The sequence below is a fragment of the Calidris pugnax genome, unplaced genomic scaffold, assembly GCF_001431845.1.
Source record: "Calidris pugnax isolate Ruff unplaced genomic scaffold, ASM143184v1 scaffold167, whole genome shotgun sequence".
Classification (NCBI taxonomy): domain Eukaryota; kingdom Metazoa; phylum Chordata; class Aves; order Charadriiformes; family Scolopacidae; genus Calidris; species Calidris pugnax.
The window spans coordinates 751,390-766,937 of NW_015091045.1; the positions used below are offsets into that span (position 1 = coordinate 751,390).

At 47.4% G+C, this 15,548-nt stretch overlaps 1 protein-coding gene across 10 annotated transcripts in view; it reads right to left on the reverse strand.

Moving 5' to 3' along the window:
- TANC2 (tetratricopeptide repeat, ankyrin repeat and coiled-coil containing 2) overlaps positions 1 to 15,548 on the reverse strand; it is a 255,682-nt gene that overhangs the window by 76,983 nt on the left and 163,151 nt on the right. For all 10 annotated transcript variants that reach the window (XM_014956534.1, XM_014956530.1, XM_014956533.1 and 7 more), the window contains one exon: positions 7,506 to 7,631. In XM_014956534.1, coding sequence (XP_014812020.1) covers positions 7,506 to 7,631 — 126 coding nt within the window. The remainder of the gene's footprint in view (positions 1 to 7,505; positions 7,632 to 15,548) is intronic.

The window sequence follows — 15,548 nt, forward strand, 5'->3', positions numbered from 1 at the left end:
CTCCCTCCCAGCCCAGCAGCAGAGCAGCTCCTCGACCCCAGCACTGCCCTGGGACCATCCCCGGGGACCACTGAACTGATGCCCACCACCCACATCACCCTGAAATCCTCTGCAGACCAACCAGGGAACTGATCCATTGCACCAGAGCTGCTAAAGGGGCTGGGATTTGATGTTACATCAGATATGCCTAAAGAAAATAACTTGTATTTTGAAATATTAGTTATCTTGAGCTTCCTTTTTGGTGGGATTTTTTTTGTTTGTTTTTTAACTGATACAGAGTATCTTGAGCTTCCTTTTTGGTGGTTTTTTTTTTTGTTTGTTTTTTAACTGATACAGAAAAATGCTGCAGACAGGAGCTGCATTTTCATTCCTGCTGGAAAATGATGAATATGCTTTAAATTTATCCCAGGGTGGAGATGGGGTTGGAATGGTGTGAGCTCACAAGCAGCTCGTTTGGGGCCGGTCCCGCGAGCGCAGCGGGAGGTGCTGGCACGGGATGGCACAGGACACGTGTCCCCATCCCAGCTCCCAGCTCTGGGTGTCAGAGGGACCCATGGGCTCCCCACCAGAGGATGGCACATGGCACGAGCAGCACCACATGGATGTGGCAGAGGTAACCACGGCCCGACTGATGCAAATTCCAATCCCATTTGACGAGGGAAATGTTTCGTTTCCACCGTGCCACCGATACTATATGTAGAAAGTTAAATTAAAAAAAAAATTTAAAAAAAAAAAAAGAATCCATTTGGAAAACATCAAGCTGAGATTTGTGCTTGATAAGCTACAGCTTGACTTCACTTGTGCGTGTGTGTCTGTACGCGATATGTCGTGTTAATAAGTGAAAATGTACAGTATCTCTTCTGAAAGCCAGAAGCCTAACAGGTACCAAATGGTCTCTGGTAACGCAGAGACAAGACTGATTTAATATAAAAGCTGTGGGATCCAACAGGCTCTGGCTTTACTTGGTGGAGACCTGGACTCAATCTTGGTTTTGTATTTCGTTCTAGATGCAGTTTGTTGCCATTTTGGTATCCCTGCTGGAAACCAGACCTTGCTGTCCACAGAAAGCCCTTAGGAGGCTCAGCTGCAGAGCCTGGCTATTGGCAGTACACTGAGAGGAAGCCCAGGTGAGAAGCACTTTAATATTTATTACAATGAAATGTGGGTCCCATCCCTGAGGGTGTCCAAGGCCAGGTTGGAGGGGGCTTTAAACAACCTGGTCTGGTGGGAGGTTTTCCTGCCCAGGGCAGGGGCTTAGAACTAAATGGGCTTTAAAGGTCCCTTCCAACCCAAACCATTCTGTGATTCTGAGTAACAGAGCATCCACTGTGTCCTTTGTTAAATAAGAACCCATAAATTAACCAAATGTCTGAGTTTATTTCCTTTACTTGCTTAGACTGCACCTTCTTCCAAGTGTCATCTTAAACGTACACACCCATCAGGATGAAAGCAGAGCCTGTTTCTCACAGACTGTGTATCTGTGTTTTTAAGAAGTGCATGAAACCCTCCTACTCAAAAGGTGACAGCATTAAACACACACCAGGAGGGGGGAAAAAAAAAACAACCCAGAAAATTATAAAAGCCAGTTTAAGGATTGTATTGGTAAATAATAAATTGGCAGAGTTTGAGCCATCCTCTCCTCCACTCCAAACCTCACCTAAACACCACAGTCCTTCACACCCAGCATCAGCGAACAACCCAGAAAATTATAAAAGCCAGTTTAAGGATTGTATTGGTAAATAATAAATTGGCAGAGTTTGAGCCATCCTCTCCTCCACTCCAAACCTCACCTAAACACCACAGTCCTTCACACCCAGCATCAGCGCTGACCCTTTGCAAACATGCTACTGCTTGTATTGGTAAATAAGAAATTGGTAGAGTTTGAGCCATCCTCTCCTCCACTCCAATTGTATTGGTAAATAATAAATTGGCAGAGTTTGAGCCATCCTCTCCTCCACTCCAAACCTCACCTAAACACCACAGTCCTTCACACCCAGCATCAGAGGTGACCCTTTGCTTTTTGGAGAAAAAAAACCCATGGAGGCAACAGTCAGGATGTTCTAGTACCATATCATTTGGTTGCCATCTAGCTCCTGCTCCACGGTCCATCCCAGCCACCACCCTGCCCTGGGGGTCACAGCAACCCCCGACAGCATCAACCCCGCTGGCTGGAAAGGGTAACACCAAAATCTGTGTTCACCATCCCATTACAAACCTGCCCCTGGTGGGAGCACTTGCCATGCTCTCAGCTGTCGGGATGGCCCAATTACTCCCCTGGTTAATTAACAGATTTAAAAAAAAAACAGCAGGGAGGGTCGCCCATTTAGTTTCCCTGCACTGGGATTCTTGAATCACAGAATCACATGGGGTTGGAAGGGACCTCTGGAGATCATCTCCTCCAACCCCCTGCCAGAGCCAGGGTCACCCAGAGCAGGTCCCACAGGAACGTGTCCAGGTGGGTTTGAATGTCTCCAGAGAAGGAGACTCCACCACCTCCCTGGGCAGCCTCTGCCAGGGCTCTGCCACCCTCACAGGAAAGAAGTTCCTCCTCATGTTGAGATGGAACTTCTTACATTCAAGTTTGTGCCCATTTCCTCTTGTCCTGTCCCTGGGCACCACTGAAAAAAGCCTGGCCCCATCCTCCTGACACCCACCCTTGAAGTATTTATAGGTGTTGATCAGATCCCCCCTCAGTCTTCTCTTCTCCAGACTAAAAGGCCCCAAGTCCCTCAGCCTCTCCTCATCAGGGAGATGTTCCAGGCCACTGGAGCACTGAACACTGGGGACAAACCGGGGGCTCTAACGTGTCTCCCGACCCAGCGCCAGGAATCGCTTCGCTATTTCAGCCCAGAGCCAAGACTGGAGATATTAAAGTTAAACCCAAGCTCAGGATTTCCAGTTGGAACAAAGAGCTGGGGATTCTAACAGTCCAGAGCGAGGCAATTTCACAGTAATATCTGGAACATGTAGTATTTTTTGGGGGGGGAAGCAAAACCTCCTCACATATTCAATGAAATGAAAATATTTCCAAATAGCGGTGGTTTGTTTTTTCACATCCTCGTCTTCTCCCTCTCTTTTTAAAAATAGCACAGCACCTCAACCAGGATCAGAAGCAACTTCCAAAAAACCGAAACGCTGCTGCTATTCCCATGCAACCTTCCCAAAAATAGAAAGGGAAAAAAAAAAAAAAAATGCAGGAATATCCCTGTTGATACGGGGTGGACACACCGGGACAGGCTGGGGATGACCTGCTGGAAAGCAGCTCTGCAGAGAGGGACCTGGGAGTCCTGGTGGCCAACAGGTTGCCCATGGGTCAGCACTGGGCCCTTGTGGCCAAGAAGGCCAAAAGAAAATATGTAGTGCTACATGGTTTTTAAAAGTGTGTCTGGAAAACAATTTGATTCTGTTCCTACAATAAAGTTTAATGTTTTGGATGCAATCACTGCAAATTACGAAGCCTTGGCAAGCTCCCCCCTTCGAACATATGGAAATTTTGTCTGTCAAACTTTGCTTTTCTTCGCTTACTGCCTCCTAATACATTTTTATAACTGCCTCACCAGCCAGTATGATTTCATTACAGACTGCGATCCAAAGCCACATAAACCTACTTTTTTTTCTTCCAGTGGGGGGGCTCGGGTATTTGGTAGAAACCCCAACGGGGCTGCAACAGGTCGTGGTTGTGATGCTGAGTGAAAACCCAACCTGCCACCCTCCGGCTCCTGATCTTACCTGAGGATGGTGGGACGTTGCTCGAAAAAAAACCCAGAGAAAAGAAAAGTTGAACAGAACCCCCCTCTCCCAACATAAGGGAAGAACATGCTGGTGCCGTGGCACAGCAATAACCAGAAAAAGACCCAAACGAGCTTTCTCAGCCATTTACTCATCTGTGCAAGGACAAATGAAGGGGATGAAGCATTAACCTGCTGCAGATCTTGGTGATGGCTTGAGGATGCCACCAAAGATCATCCTCACATTGAAAGGGGGATGGAAGTTAGAGGAGGGGCTGAAACCCTGAGGATGTGGGGTGAACGCAGCTGGAGCTGCCTGGAATTAAACAAAATACTAAAATGTCAGCCCTGGCTCCTCTTCTCATTGCTAACGGCTTTTTTTTTGGTGGAATTTGCCAGGAAGAACCACAAAAATTTCCCCTCTCAAAAGGCCTTTCAGAAGTCAAAGGGCTGCTGAATAGCGGCATTGTGAGCGGCCCTAAGAGGGACGCGTGGGGATGGTGGCCCCATGGACCGCGCTGGGCTCCTGCCCTGCAGGACACTGCTCGCTGCCAAGGGGGGCTCTAATCCTTGGGGTGGGGTTGGAAAAAAATGAAGAAATAAGCAGCACCCCATCAAAATTTCTCATTTTTTTAGAAACTATCAAAGTATTAGCCCCACGGTGCTCAGAGACCAACAGAGGGCTGGGAGGGGAAGAACCAGGAGAAGAATTTGGGCACCTTTTGCAGGAATATCCCTGTTGATACGGGGTGGACACACCGGGACAGGCTGGGGATGACCTGCTGGAAAGCAGCTCTGCAGAGAGGGACCTGGGAGTCCTGGTGGCCAACAGGTTGCCCATGGGTCAGCACTGGGCCCTTGTGGCCAAGAAGGCCAATGGTCTCCTGGGGGGCATTAAGAAGAACGTGGCCACAGGTGGAGGGGGGTCATCTTCCCCCTCTGCTCTGCCCTGGAGAGGCCCCATCTGGAGCACTGGGACCAGTTCTGGGCCCCCCAGTTCCGGAAGGACAGGAAACTACTGGAGAGAGTCCAGTGGAAGCGATGAACAAAGCCACATAAACCTACTTTTTTTTCTTCCAGTGGGGGGGCTCGGGTATTTGGTAGAAACCCCAACGGGGCTGCAACAGGTCGTGGTTGTGATGCTGAGTGAAAACCCAACCTGCCACCCTCCGGCTCCTGATCTTACCTGAGGATGGTGGGACGTTGCTCGAAAAAAAACCCAGAGAAAAGAAAAGTTGAACAGAACCCCCCTCTCCCAACATAAGGGAAGAACATGCTGGTGCCGTGGCACAGCAATAACCAGAAAAAGACCCAAACGAGCTTTCTCAGCCATTTACTCATCTGTGCAAGGACAAATGAAGGGGATGAAGCATTAACCTGCTGCAGATCTTGGTGATGGCTTGAGGATGCCCCCAAAGATCATCCTCACATTAAAAGGGGGATGGAAGTTAGAGGAGGGGCTGAAACCCCGAGGATGTGGGGTGAACGCAGCTGGAGCTGCCTGGAATTAAACAAAATACTAAAATGTCAGCCCTGGCTCCTCTTCTCATTGCTAACGGCTTTTTTTTTGGTGGAATTTGCCAGGAAGAACCACAAAAATTTCCCCTCTCAAAAGGCCTTTCAGAAGTCAAAGGGCTGCTGAATAGCGGCATTGTGAGCGGCCCTAAGAGGGACGCGTGGGGATGGTGGCCCCATGGACCGCGCTGGGCTCCTGCCCTGCAGGACACTGCTCGCTGCCAAGGGGGGCTCTAATCCTTGGGGTGGGGTTGGAAAAAAATGAAGAAATAAGCAGCACCCCATCAAAATTTCTCATTTTTTTAGAAACTATCAAAGTATTAGCCCCACGGTGCTCAGAGACCAACAGAGGGCTGGGAGGGGAAGAACCAGGAGAAGAATTTGGGCACCTTTTGCAGGAATATCCCTGTTGATACGGGGTGGACACACCGGGACAGGCTGGGGATGACCTGCTGGAAAGCAGCTCTGCAGAGAGGGACCTGGGAGTCCTGGTGGCCAACAGGTTGCCCATGGGTCAGCACTGGGCCCTTGTGGCCAAGAAGGCCAATGGTCTCCTGGGGGGCATTAAGAAGAACGTGGCCACAGGTGGAGGGGGGTCATCTTCCCCCTCTGCTCTGCCCTGGAGAGGCCCCATCTGGAGCACTGGGACCAGTTCTGGGCCCCCCAGTTCCGGAAGGACAGGAAACTACTGGAGAGAGTCCAGTGGAAGCGATGAAGATGATGAAGGACTGGAGCATCTCTCTGCTGAGGAAAGGCTGAGGGACCTGAGGCTGTTCAGCTGGAGAAGAGCAGAGCTAGAGGGGACCTCATCAATGCTGAGCAATAGCTAAAGGGTGGGGGGCAAGAGGATGGGGCCAGACTCTTCTCAGTGGTGCCCGGGGACAGGACAAGAGGAAATGGGCACAAACTGGAACACAGAAAGTTCCATCTCAACATGAGGAGGAACTTCTTTCCTGTGAGGGTGGCAGAGCCCTGGAAGAGGCTGCCCAGGGAGGTGGTGGAGTCTCCTTCTCTGGAGATACTCAAACCCCACCTGGACACGTTCCTGTGGGACCTGCTCTGGGTGACCCTGCTCTGGCAGGGGGTTGGACTGGATGATCTCCAGAGGTCCCTTCCAACCCCATGTGATTCTGTGATAATTCATCTGAAACACAGTTCAAGGCTCCAACATGTTAAATCACAGACTCTTCCAAACAGCACATCTCCAGAACATCGGGGAGGGCTGGGTGTGAGAACCTCTTTAACACCAGCAGTGTCCAGAGATGGGGACACATCTTCATACCATGGCTCCACACAGTGTGTGTAACCCCAAATGCTACACCAACTGCCCTTCTCTGATCACGGAGCAGTAGGGCACCAGCCAGCCAGCACCACCAGACAGAAGGAGCACTTAGTCCAAAACTTCATTTATTTTCTCTCCCCTCCATTTGGCCATGCCAAATAAAGGAGGCTGGTTCACATCTTCACAGAATCACAGAATCACAGAATCGTAGTGGTTGGAAGGGACCTCAGAGATCATTGAGTCCAACCACAAAAAAACCAAACAAAAAACCCCCCAAAAAACCCCAAAAACAAACAAACAAACAAACAGGACAGAAGAAGCACTTAGTCCAAAACTTCATTCATTTTCTCTCCCTTCCATTTGGCCATGCCAAATAAAGGAGGCTGGTTTACATCTTCACAGAATCACAGAATCGTAGTGGTTGGAAGGGACCTCAGAGATCATCGAGTCCAACCACAAAAAAAACCCAAAAAAACAAACAAAAAAAAAAAAAAAGGAAAAAAAAACACCCACCACCTAAACACACAACAACAACCAAACCAAAACCATCACCCACCCACACAACATCTCACCACAAACCAACAATCTTGGGCACTAGAGCATGCCCTGAAGAGCCATGTCTACACGTTTCTTCAATACCTCCAGGGATGGTGACTCCACCACGTCCCTGGGCAGGCTGTACCAGTGCCTGACAACCCTTTCAGTAAAGAAATGGTTCCTAATATCCAACCTGAACTTCCCCTGGCGCAACTTGAAGCCGTTACCCCTTGTCCTATCGTCTGTGACTTGGAACTTGGAACTGCCTCTCTACACCCTCCTTTCAGGTACTTGTACAGAGCGATAAGATCTTCATGGAGAGGCACCGCTTGGTACCTGTAGGTTAAACAGCCCTGCTCCAGCATTTTCAGGAGGCCATGGATGAAGCAGATGTAGTACAAGCTCCCACCCCTGAGAGCCTGGAGGCTCCAGCACGTTCCTACCTCGCAGGTCCTGCTGCGTGCGGGCGCCGGCCATGCTCTGCCGCGGCATCCGGAGGGAGGTGCGCAGGGGAGTGTGTCGCTGCTCATCCAGGTACGCCAGGTCCTCTAAGTGGGCTGAGCTGGTGGCTGTTGGGGAGAGAAGAAACAACTACATCACACCCAGCTTTCCCAGCTCCTTTCTGGTTAATGGGTTAATGCATTTTTTCCTTTTTTAAGCAAAATACAGAGTTGTGACTACATGGAATCCATACAGCTGAAATGAACCGACTCTAGCAGAAGTAGGGAGGTGATTGTGCCCCTGTACTCAGCACTGGGGAGGCCACACCTTGAGTGTTGTGTCCAGTTTTGGGCACCTCAATACAAGAGAGATCTCGAGGTGCTGGAGCGAGTGCAGAGGAGGGCAACGAAGCTGGTGAGGGGGCTGGAAAACAAATCGTATGAGGAGCGGCTGAGGGAGTTGGGGCTGTTTAGTGTGAGGAAGAGGAGGCTGAGGGGAGACCTCATCACTCTCTACAACTACGTGAAAGGACACTGTAGAGAGGTTGGTGCTGGTCTCTTCTCACAGGTAATTAGTGACAGAACGAGAGGGAACGGCTTCAAGCTCCAACAGGGGAGGTTTAGATTGAACATTAGGAAGGAATTTTTCACCCAAAGAGTGGTCGGGCATTGGAACAGGCTGCCCAGGGAGGGGGTGGAGTCCCCATCCCTGGCTGTGTTTAAGGGCCGTTTAGATGCAGTGCTGAGGGACATGGTGTAGGGGAGGACTTTGTAGAGTAGGGGAGATGGTTGGACTCGATGATCCCAAGGGTCTCTTCCAACCTAGATGATTCTATGATTTCCCCTAGCAAAGATTAAAGATGAGTTTTGGTAACTTTTTCTCATGCCCCATGGGTATTTGCTCTGGCTTGGTCTCCTGTTGACGTTCACAAATAAAAAAGACACATAGAAAATGGAGAAATGGAGCCTCTCATCTCTCATCTAAGTCCCCTCCATCACAAAACCCCCTCCATGCTGGGTGTGCAAAGCCTGGCAGGGACAGGCGATGCTTCCTACAACATCAAAGACAACGCAATCGTGCATTTTATGCTGCAGCCCACAATCTCCTCTTCAATTATTTTAGAGTTACTTAGATTGGACATTAACATTTATCTGTTCATAAAGCCAGAATTAGGGGCAGAAAAATTAAACTTTCAACAGACCAGCGAAAACGCACGAATAAATGAGGAAAATGTTATCTGAACTAAGGAAGATAACTTTACTATTCCAATGTTACTTGCTCATGGGAGAATTTATTTTTCTTTACAATTCCAGATTAAATAGACATAGTTTATTGCTCTCTGCTCAAGGTGCCACCATTATATGAATGGTTGGAGGAGAACCTTTCTCTCTGTGCCTGAAGCTGGCAGATAATACAGGGCAAGCTTGTTTTTTTCCAATTTTTCAACTGAAGCAGAGTGACACCTCCCAATGAGTGGGGCAGTCCTGTGGGGCAGAGCCACCAGCAGCGACCCCCGGGGAAATAAGGGAAAATAAGAGCTATCACCAAGAAGCAGGAAGGGTACAACCAGCCTGATGCGACGTTTACAGCGACCATTTCAGGAATCACTTCTTAAACAGTGCTTTTTCCCCAGATGCCTGATGATTACAAATATTTTTAAAATTAGATTTCATGGTGGGTGCTGCAGGGTTCGGTGGGAAATGTCTCCAGACCATATCAGAGGGGAACAACGACCAGAGTTAACACTGGCCACAAAGTTGCATCAATCAGTACAACAAAAAGTAATTTATTTATTTTTTGATGGTGATAAGTGATGATTGAATGATAGAAGAAAACATAGTTTAAAAAAAAAAACCCAACAAATCTGGACCCCTTCCATCTGACTTTACATACTTTGCATGTAGAATCCTTTTTCAGCCAAGTAATTTGCAGAATATTATAAAACAAAGGAACGAAAACTCCACTGCACGAAATAATCTTCCCAATTAAATAGAAAACTTAAAAATAGTCTTTGCAGATCACCAGCTCTGTTCTTGTTCTGATAACCATGTCCAAAATCCACATTAAACATTTATCGATGCAAATCACGCTGCGCAACATTCGGCTGCTCAATACTCTGTATCCAATAGTGCTTTTATTTTTTTTTCTCTTTAGGTTTTGGTCAATCACCACAACAAGATTATTATTTTAAATTGAACTAATTAATTAAATGACTTCTTCAAAGACTGCCTGCGAAGCTGAAACGTCATTCTTTGCTGTGAGATGGATAAGTATTTTGATATTGATTTGATATTTTGATAAAGCTCTGTAGAGTAGCCCATGGTGCTAAGACTGTCCACCCTCCCTTCTTGAAGCTCTGCGGAGTAGCCCGTGGTGCTAAGACTGTCCACCCTCCCTTCTTGCCACCCAGTACAAGATGCAACAACTTAACAAAATTGAAAAGCAGAAAATTCCCAAACTAAGAGAAACACTTTTTCCCATAGAATGCCTAATGACCATGTAAAAGTCTTTACACGACTGTGCTGCAGCCAAAAACTAAGCAAGATCCAGAGACTGTACCAAGGGGTGGGGAGAAAGGGCTTAAATTTGGCAGCAATTTTAATTCTTCCAATTGCCTGAACTCTCTTACAAATGTTAAGAAAAATAAATAAATAAAAGAGAGACAGACAGAGAGAGCGGACAAAAGGTAAACAACCAGAGTGAGGAAAAAAAAAAGGAGAGAAACCCATCAAAGTCTGTTTTTAGAAGTCCTTCATGCTCTTTTGCTCCTGTAAAGTTGATTAGATGTTCAGTGTGAAGGCAGATTAGAGCTGAAATGCTGCAATTAGAAAGCTGGGGCTGCAGCCTGGATGCAAGTTATTGCCTTGAAGCCCTCAATCACTGCAGCCCACTCCCAGCATCGCCCGGGTCCAGCTGCAGGTCTCACTCCCACTTCGGTGGCACAGGCCAGTCAAATGTGCCTTTTGCATAAAAATGTGTGCAATTTAAGGCCACTTAAAGTGTAACTGAGCCAGAGGATCTGCAGTGGAAGAGCAGATGTTGCTGCAGCAACCAGAGGCAGACCCAAAGTGTCCCGGCGGTATCTAGTCCAGGGAGACAAAGCCCAAGCTTCTCCAGAGCCTGGTACCACCTCAGGCAGGTCCATCCTTCCCACCTCAGCCTTCAGCCCACCAGGCACACACACCTTAACAGAATTCTGGAATGGCTAGACTTGGTTGGAAGGGACCTTAAAGCCCATCCAGTGCCACCCCCTGCCCTGGGCAGGGACACCTCCCACCACACCAGGTTGCTCCAAGCCCCCTCCAACCTGCCCTTGAACCCCTCCAGGGATGGGGCAGCCACAGCTTCTCTGGCCAACCTGGGCCAGGCTCTCACCACCCTCACACCAAACAAGTTCCTCCTAATATTTCACCTAAATCTCCCCTCTTTCAGTGTCAAACCCTTCCCCTTTGTCCTAGGGCTCCCCTCCCTGATCCAGAGTCCCTCCCCATCTCTCCTGGAGCCCCTTGAGGGACTGGAAGGGGCTCCAAGGTCTCCCTGAAGCCTTCTCTTCTCCAGGCTGAACCCCCCAACTCTCTCAGCCCCCCCTCCCAGCAGAGGGGCTCCAGCCCTCCCAGCATCTCCATGGCCCTCCTTCTCTAATAGATAATCAGTTCCTGTTAAACAAAAATCCCTTCTCACTGCAGCTGCTCATCAGGCAACAAGACAAAAAGCAACCAGCCAGGACGGGCTACCAGTGGCCAGTCAGATACGCTGAAAATCCACAGCAGAAACAGCCCTAATTGATCCCAGGAGAGTTTAGGAAGGGAATATACAGGCAAAGGAGAGCCCTTTTTAAAAAAAAATAATAATAATCGAAGTCTGAATGATTTTCTTTTATATTTGTAAATGACACTGCAGTAAAGCTTCTGCAGCCCATTAAATCAGGATAAGGATTATCGTCCTTTCCAGGCGTATTTTCTCCCCTCAAAGGGGAGTTATTACCGTGTTCCACACCCAGCTCAGCACTTTTCCTGCACCAAGGCTTCGTCACACACAACAAACAAACTCACTGCCTGAAAGAACTCCTGTTTCCTTGGGAAGGGTGAAGACACCACACTTTTCCCCTACTGAGTTCTGTAAAATATCCTCATGACTTCAGTTCAAGTTACCCTCTTGAAGCTGCTCCTGCAGGGAAGAAAACACTCCCCATATTGGACTTGCTGCTAAATATACATATATAAATTTATATATATGAGAGTGTGTGTCTGTGTCTATATATATATATGTATCTATATATATCTATCAGCTTCTGAAGGACATCTCCTCCCTCTAAATTCCATATCCAGTCCTGCTCCAGTCCCATTTTAATTCTATCAAGCGCAATCAGAGCCATCAAGGATGCCCAGAAACATCCATCTTGCTGGTAATTTCATTTCTTTATACAAGATCAAAATGATAAAAAGCTCCTTTTTCCAATTTATACAACAACAGTTAAAACCAAAAATTATTTCCCCATTACACCAACGAAAAAAAACAAAATAACATTTTTTAATTTGAAAATTCACACTAGGCCTTGAATGGAGACAATATGATTATTAGTAATTTCTATTTTTTTTTCACTTCACTCCCCAGGAAAACACCCTCCCACAAGCCAATCCTGCGCACGCGGGGAAAACACTGTGTCCCACCAAGCACGACCCGCAGTACTTTGGGGCAAAACAGAGCCTCCTGTCAACTGCAGAGGATTTTAAATGCCCAACTGTTATTCTTAAGAGGCAGAGATCACACCCCGACACAACCTCTACTGCCCAAACCACACCTGGCTCTCAAAACGTACCTGATGTTTTAATTGATAGTTTCAGAAGCATCAACTCATGGCAGCTCCCCAGCAGCTTCTGACAACGGCGTTAATTCTATCATTTAAAACTTTGTGGATAAAAAAACTGGACGAAGAGACTCACTGGGAGAGTGTGCACGGGTTTGGAAGCCCAGATTTTCAAACTCTCTCAGCTGCTCTGATCAAGAACGGCATCTCCTTGCTCAATGCATCACCTGCTTTAGACAGGTGATGGGACAAGAGGAAATGGCCTCAAGCTGCCCCAGAGAAGGTTCAGGTTGGAGATTAGGAAAAATTTTGACACTGAAAGAGTTATCAGGCTTTGGAATGGGCTGCCCAGGGAAGGGGTTGAGGCACCATCCCTGGAGGGGTTCAAAAGCCGGGTTGACATAGAGCTTAGAGCCATGGGTTAGTGATGGTCTTTATCAGAGTAAGGCTGATGGTTGGCCTAGATGATCTTGAAGGTCCCTTCCATCCTCAACAATTCTATGATTCTATGAAACAGAGGGTGAAAACCAGCCCAGGAACCTGCCCCGGGACCTGCTCGATGGCACTAATTGCTGCACAACAGGCAGAATGGAGTTTCTGAAGCAAACAACAACCGAAGAGTTTTCGAGTCCCTACAACACACGTGCAACCTCCTGGAAGAAGAATCCTTTCGTTTCCTGGGAAGAACTGCAATCCTCCTGGTATTTTTCATTTTTCTTCCATTTCTTTGAAGGGTCTGTGTTTCCCCCCAGGTCCTGCCTGCGGAAGGAGCAGCCAGTTCCCACCCCAGATGTTCTGCAGGGTTGGACTTTGCGTGCTGCCCGAGAAGAGCACCACGATGGCCAGTGGCCTCCTTTCTTGTTGGCCCTAGGAGAAGCGAGGAGTTATTCCTCAGCGCCCCAAAGCCTGGTTCTCTTCTCACCTTCTTCATCACCATCATCATCATCATCTTCTACAACCAAGGAGGCACAGGGCACACCACAGTCAGCCCGAGCTGCCAGATCCACCCCATACTTTGCCAGGGGTTACTTCTGCAGCTGTTGGTACAACCATCCTCCTGCCTTTCCCCAGGCCCAGGAACTGAGATTTATCTTCCTGATTTAGAAGCCAGGAATAATTAAAGAGATCTGAGGCCAGAGGAACCAGAAGCAATTTTTTTTTTGCTGAGAATATCCCTCAGTACTTCAAAAAATTATGCAAGATCAATTTATCTGAGACAATTTAATAGGAAACCGTTGAAAGCTTCCCCTCAGTTCTGAACCTGATCCTACGTAATAAGACAGAGTGACTGCGGATAAAACACGGGGGAGGAAAAAAAAAGCACCTCCTCAAAACTAATATTTGCATAACGCAGGGGCAAATCTCCCAAGGAGATGGCAAACAAATAGTGGAGGATAATTCAGTTTCAATATAGTGTTTGAACAACAAACAGAGAAGGACCTGACTGAGAATTGGTGGTTGGCAGCTCATGGAGGGGGGGGGGCTCGGCTACTGGGTCTCCTGGGGGAGATGGGGACAAGGAGGGGGGTGTCCCTGCTCTCATCTGAGTCAAGGGGTTCTGCTTGCCATGGTTGATGCACGGATCAGATTGAGGTATTACAAGGAATTCTCCACATGTACCCCAAATTTAGAATCCTTCCAGCTGCATTAATAAATATACTTCAGATTTAATGACTTAATTTGGGGGTGGATATCTTAAGTCAGCAAGAAACAGTCAAAGCCCAAGTTTGGGGGTTTATCGGAAGCATCGCCATTTCATCGCTCTCCTTGAAATAATTCACACAAAGAGCTGCATCCCATTCAGAGTTTATCCAGGAAAGTAAAAAAAGATAAAAAGTGCACATTTTTGCTCCGCTGCCCATTGCAGGGCGTGGGGAGAAGGACGTGCTCCACGGCAGATCTCACCAGAGCTTCCTTTCCCCCCGTTGCGCCGTGTTTCGTTTAACACCACATTTCTCTCTCTGCTATTTTCGTATCAATTCTCTTCCCTGGGGCAGAGTTAAAGGAATTCTTCAAAAGCTTCTGCTCTGCTTCCACCAGTGTGGTCTCCAGCGGGTCTCACCGCGGTGTCCCGTCCCTCAGGTTGGTGAATCCACACCAGATCAACCCCTCTCGCCCTTTTTATGTGACCTTTCCCGGACTCCTCCAGGGAAACCATGGGACAGAGGGAAATAACATATTTCACAAGAAACCCATTTTTATCACCACTCTTTTCCGATCGCTTTCATCCCCTGCTCAAACACCGCTCCTTGGATTTTTCTGACCTGCAGAGAGAGAGCTATTTGCTTTTCTGAACGTCACGCTTCACAAGTCACATTTTATAACCTTTTTTGTACTATTTAGCTTGTTTTTTCCCCCCTGTGCAGTGCAGGCAGAGGCAGGAGAGCCCATCAGACCCCCAGATCTCTGCCAGAAACACCCTCCGAGGACCAGTTCCCAGATACAGGGATACAGGATGCTCCCCAAGAACCACTGCTCGCTCTGCTCCCAAAAAGACAGCATTTCCAGGCATTTATGCAAACCCTCCCCTTCAAAGATACACTTTTCTAATAGATAAAGAAGTTAAAGTTAATAACTAATAATAGATTTGCTGCTATTTTATCATAGCATCATTAGAGCTGGAAGGGATCTTAAAGATCATCTAGTTCCACCCCCCCTGCCAAGAAGAAAAAGAGAGGAGCTGGGATTATATAAGGGCATCTTAATTCTCTATTAACATTTAAACAGACCTTATAAACCAACGCATGTGGGCTAAATAACCCCAGATTTCACGTTTCATTTCACGGGTAATGGAAATAGGACGAGGCGTTCATTGTGTACACGAAATGTGAACTTTCCTAAGAAATTTGCCTTCATTCAAAAAAAATCTGAATGCCCAGCTCCTGTGCCAAGCGCCTCCCGACGAAGTATATAAAATGAATTATTGGGTGTGTTTGCCTGGGATGGGGTAGGAAGAAAATGCAGTCGAAGCTTTCAGTTTCTGGGCAAAATAAAACAGCAAAGCGAATGGTTTCATACGGGGCTGAACTGTAAAAGGGAGTTTTAAAGAATTATTGGAAGACCTGGGATTGTTTTTATAGGGTTTGCTTTTGGATCATAGCCTCTCAAAAATTGCAGCCCTTCCTCTTGTTTTGAAGCACGGACCATCTCTCCCAACAGGTAAAAAGTTCTGCACCTCACAGAAGTAAAGAACACTTTTTTCTTTTATTTTTTAAACTTTTGGTGTTTTTTTTCAAAA